This window comes from Mustelus asterias, chromosome 9 (assembly GCF_964213995.1).
Source record: "Mustelus asterias chromosome 9, sMusAst1.hap1.1, whole genome shotgun sequence".
NCBI lineage: Eukaryota > Metazoa > Chordata > Chondrichthyes > Carcharhiniformes > Triakidae > Mustelus > Mustelus asterias.
The window spans coordinates 22,118,794-22,123,977 of record NC_135809.1 but is presented as its reverse complement, the minus strand read 5'-3'; the positions used below and the strand labels follow the sequence as shown (position 1 = coordinate 22,123,977).

The window sequence follows — 5,184 nt, the reverse complement described above, 5'->3', positions numbered from 1 at the left end:
TAACACTGCAATGAAGCTACTGTAAAAATCTCCTAGTTGCCACACTCCGGTGCCTGTTCAGGTACACTGAGAGAGAATTTAGCATGGCCAATGTACCTAACCAGCATGTCTTTCAGACTGTGGGAGGAAACCAGAGCACCCGGAGGAAACCCACGCAGATACGGGGAGAACGTGCAGACTCCACACAGACAGTGACCCAAGCCAGGAATTGGACCCTGGTCCTTGGTACTGTGAGGCAGCAGTGCTAAGCACTGTGCTACCATATTGCTGTGAGTCATAGAGTCATTTTCCAGAATTCTACCATCCATCACAGGAATTGAAGCAGGCAAGGGGCGGACAATGGGAAGGTCCGTTGACTTCGGGTGGGATTTTCCAGTCTTGGATTGAGCGAGGCCGTAAAATCCCGCCTATAGAGTTTCACCACAGAAAAGGAGGCCCTTCAGCCCATCGTATCTGTGCATGCCATCAAGCACCAATCTATTCTGATCCAATTTTCTAGCTCGTGGTCCGTAGCCTTGTATGCCATGGCATTTCAAATGCTCATCTAAATACTTCCTGAATGTTGTGAGGGTCCCTGCCTCTACCACTCTTTCCACATTCCCACCACCCTTTGGGTGAAAAAGATTTTCCTCAGATCCCCTCAAAACCCCCTGCTCCTTACCTTAAATCCATGCCCCCTGGTCATTGATTCCTGTACTAAGAGGGAGAGTTTATAAATCATGAAGATATATAAATCATAACTTATTGCATTTGATTAGCATTTTATTCGCCGTTACTTTTCGATCCAGATCATTACCTGGATCGAATTGAGATGAAAAGAGCATTAGCAGAGAACCGCATTCGCTAACAGTGAGGCTGATCTTAACAACGCATGGCGGGTTGCTGCCCAATGTCAAGGCAGTGTGTTTAACTCTCAGTGGCAGAGTGGTTAGCACTCAGCGTTAAATGCTTGCTAGGTGAAGGTCCTCTCTTCGGTGTTGTCCAATGTTCAACGGAGTCGGCTGTTGGCTCTTTTTTTCAGTCGTGGCTGTTTATCAGTGAACAAATGTACACAGGTTCGCGAGCACCTGCCAGCAAGAAAGATGTATCTGAACCATCCACAATAACACAGCTCTCCCAAATCTAATTCGCTCGGTGCGGCTTCCACCAGATCATTGTATTTTGTTCTTTGCTAGATAGGTGCAATACATTGGAGAATTACCATGATTGATAACCGTCTGCTTCGTGTCCCAGGGCAACTCAATGTACAATTATGCCTTGTGACATAGTGGGATTGTTGTCGGTGCAGGCTCGATGGGCCGAATGGCCTCCTTCTGTACTGTAGGCCATTGCTATGATTCCATGATTCTATGACATTAAAAAAAATGTAAGAAGTTTAACAACACCAGGTTAATCAGGTTAACACCAGATGCCGGCAGCTCCATATCATTAAAAAAAATGGACACAAACAGATCAACCATAATCTTATCGAATAACAGAGCGGGCTATGTCCGTATGTTCACAATTTTTTAAATGTAACAATCATCGAATTTGCATTTCTGACAGAATGATATTGAATTTAATTCAGGGGCCTGAAAGAGGAAGATATTTCCTTCCCAATGAATTACCAGTAATAATTGTCGTAGATGCATTACATATACACATCTATAGTAAAGAATCATCGTCCACAATTCAACACAAATATAGTGATGCCAAATAAACCTGTTGGATTTTAACCTGGTGTTGTGAGACTTCTTACTGTGTTCACCCCAGTCCAACGCCGACATCTCCACAACAACACAAACATATTTCAGTGTCACAAATGATGGAGAAAATGGGGTTTGCGTTACAATGTAACGAACTACACTGATCTTATTTTCCAGATCGCTGTGTTTAAATCACGATCAAGCCCAAAGGGCAATTTAATTTTGACAAATACTCAAGGACAAAACTTTTTATATGTATATATATCTGATGTACCTCATTATAAAATTACATTCGGGCAAAATCAGATTCCATTCATTCCAGCAGTTGGTCTAAAATTGCCTTCCCACATTATGCGATCTCACTGATTTCTGCCTCTTGATCAAAGAGATACCTAAACATACCTGGATTTTCCTCTTTGCTCTGGGATCCTCCAACTGCTGAGACATCTCAGGCCGTTTAACACTTGCGCGGCATCAAATCTAAAAGCAGTGTATATTTCCCAAGTGATATTAACTAAATACCCCGTTAGGATAGAAACAGAAATTCTCAGCGGCAAGTATTTACTTGACAGGCTAACAGAGCAAGGCAGAAAATAGCCCAGTTTATTCGGACTGAAACCGACAGAACATTGAAAGGAAATCTTCAACGCTGAAGAGATTATCTCCCGGAGGTAAAGGCAACACTCGGTTATCACAGAAGAAACCATGAAAGTGTCTTAGTAGCGTTTCTAAAATAGAATGGCTGTAATAATGCGAGCGGTCAGGCAGCTCTCTAAGACAAGTCTTGAGAGGTTGATGTACTGCGACAGCTAAATGTTGGATAGAATTTCACCTGCTTCTATATATATATGTATGTATGTATATATATAGCACAGGAACTTGTCATCCAACTGTTTAAATGCCATCTAGACCCCTCTGCAATCTCTCCCACACATATTCGCAAAAAGCGACAAGGATCGACAATGATGGAGGTATTTGAAACCAACCCCTTTTATTACCACGACCAGCGGTATCTGGTCAGTGAAAACCTGGTTTTCCCACACTTGGACGGGCCCGGAGTGTCCCCCCTCTACCCGGGGAGCGAGGACGGTCTGTCCCCGGTCGGAGATGCCAGCCAAGCCGAGCCGAGCTGTGACAGCGGCGGGGAGGAGCACGTGTACGCTCCGGCCGGCCTCAAGTCGCACTGCCCCGGTCAGTGCCTCATCTGGGCTTGCAAAGCCTGCAAGAGGAAATCGGCCACCACCGACCGCAGGAAGGCGGCCACCCTCCGCGAGAGGAGGCGGCTCAAAAAGATCAACGAGGCTTTCGAGGCGTTGAAACGCAGGACGGTGCCGAACCCCAACCAGAGGCTGCCCAAAGTGGAGATCCTCCGCAGTGCCATTCACTACATCGAGAAACTCCAGGATCTGCTCCAAAGCTTTGACCAGCAGGACAAGATGCAGGAGAATGTGGACCCGAGCAGCGGCTGCAAGAGCTCCCACTCAGTGGTAAGCCACACTCAATGGGGGGAAAGACATCCCCCCCCCTTCACCCAGCGAGTGCTGCATCTGTCCATTTACACAGCCATGTTCCAAGGACTCTGATATCTAATCCCTTCCACATTTCTCCACAGGTAACCAGTACAGATTGCTGGGGAACAGCCAGCTGCCCTTCAGAATGGGGGAATCTCTCTGACCATTCGAATATCCCCAATAAACTCCACAAAGACGGTAAATACTCTTCTGCCAACCGTTAAGCAATCCATCCATAGAAATTAACATTTTTTTAATGAGGTTACAGTTAGTGCGTCCACAGAACTCGTAGGGGTCCACCAGCCCATAATTAGTTAAAATATCAACGTGTCTTTTGTTACCGCGTAAAATTTACATTTAAAAAAATCGGAATCAAGTTCTTGAGAAAAGTCTCTCTGCGTTTTAGAGTTCAAGTTTATTTATTAGTCACAAGTAAGGCTTACATTAATACTGCAATGAAGTTACTGTAAAATTCCCCCTAGTCGCCACAGTCCGGCGCCTGTTCGGGTCAATGCACCTAACCAGCACGTCTTTCAGACCAGGGTTGCAATCAGAGCTTGTGTCTTCCAGGGGTTGGGTGGGTTTGTGAAGAGACAGGGGCGGTGGAGCCTCGGTTCTTCTTCAATAGAATTGATACAAAGGCAGCAGATTCTGACTGACATCATTAACTTCTGCCCTCTTGCCTTGTTTTGTCTTATTTTTGATCAGGAAATAGTTCGGAATCATCGGGCACCAGCAGCCTTCACTTCCTGAGCTCAATAGTAGACAGTATCTCAACGGACGAGGCCACCACATTATACAGCCAGGACTCCAATGCAAAGTAATCTGATTTGTTACAAATGCTTAGCTTGAACTAGATTGATTCTGTGGTGACTGTTCGCCATAGCTGTACTTGCCTGCTGCCCATTAATAACCTTTTTTGCCGTGTTGTACCTAGACTATATACATTAATACTGTTTGACTGTGTCGATTTTTGGAAAAAAAATCATTCCCTGAAGATAAAGAAAAAGGCCAAAAAATGTTAATCGATTTGTTTGACCAAGATTCATTCTAAAGCAAAGCTCTGAGTGCCGTAAGTAAGTTGTAAATATGTTTGTAAAGAACAGGTCCGCTCGCAATATATCCCGCAAGAAGTTTCGTAATTTTATACGATATATTTTTGTTTGTGTTTAAAGCAATCTATGTTTAGCCTTTATTGTAAAAACGGAATAAAAATTCTTTATTCAATGTTTTTTTTAATGTCTGGGCGCCGTGTTCCGCGTCCATTTCCTGAGGGGGCGCTGAACGAAAAAGATTCACCAGTATAATGTCAGCGTGGAGTCAACTCCACTGTACGTTTATCTGTAATACAACTCTCCCAAACTCCAGTACAGCGTTGCAAAAGCGTATTGAATCATCTGAGCTGGTTTCAGATGTTGACGGATGACACTTTGGAAAAACACAACTATTCGAAGTTCTGGTTGCAAAATGATCTATTTTTAGTATGGAACTCAGTGACCTGTTTCTGGACTGTTTTCGTAAAGCATTTGCTGTTCTGTGTTTAGTTTATTGCACTGCCAGCCTCTGCCAACCGGACACCGGTTATTAACCATTTCCCAAGCCGGTGGTATCAGGAACCCGACAATGAACAGGTTAATCCACAAAGAAAATCCGCCACTTTGGCAACTAATAAACTGGCCAGTTGAAATATTCTCTGAAAACGTTTAACTCAAGACACGTGGAGCTATTGTTGCATTTTGCAAACTTTGTTATACACTGTAATCATATTGATGCTCCTCGGTCAAAACCTGACAGGAATCAATCAGACTTAATTCCCCACCCCCCAACTTCACTGCTCCAGCAATATCCCGGAACTCTTATCGTCAGAACTGTACAACCTTTCCACAACTTCCTGATATTTCCGTTTCAGCAACAAATGGTGTATTCTATACTGCTGTTCCGGTTCCAGCATGATCAAACTGCCTGGCTGACCAGTGGTTGGAGCTGCA

The 5,184-nt window shown here is 44.3% G+C and overlaps 1 protein-coding gene across 1 annotated transcript; it reads left to right on the top strand.

Annotated features, from left to right (window-relative positions):
* The first annotated feature begins 2,404 nt into the window (after positions 1-2,404).
* On the top strand, positions 2,405-4,423 carry myf6 (myogenic factor 6). The gene is made up of 3 exons (XM_078219795.1): positions 2,405-3,172; positions 3,298-3,394; positions 3,905-4,423. Exons 1-3 carry the CDS (start codon positions 2,534-2,536, stop codon positions 4,018-4,020), a joined length of 852 nt encoding a protein of 283 aa, XP_078075921.1. The 5' UTR covers positions 2,405-2,533; the 3' UTR covers positions 4,021-4,423.
* Positions 4,424-5,184: the final 761 nt, after the last annotated feature.

Bases quoted from the DNA above. Each gene is read 5' to 3' on its own strand.
- myf6 (XM_078219795.1), top strand. From the start codon at position 2,534: ATGTATGTATGTATATATATAGCACAGGAACTTGTCATCCAACTGTTT. The intron at 3,173-3,297 runs GTAAGCCACACT...ATTTCTCCACAG, and splicing joins GCAAGAGCTCCCACTCAGTG to GTAACCAGTACAGATTGCTG. The intron at 3,395-3,904 runs GTAAATACTCTT...ATTTTTGATCAG, and splicing joins CAATAAACTCCACAAAGACG to GAAATAGTTCGGAATCATCG.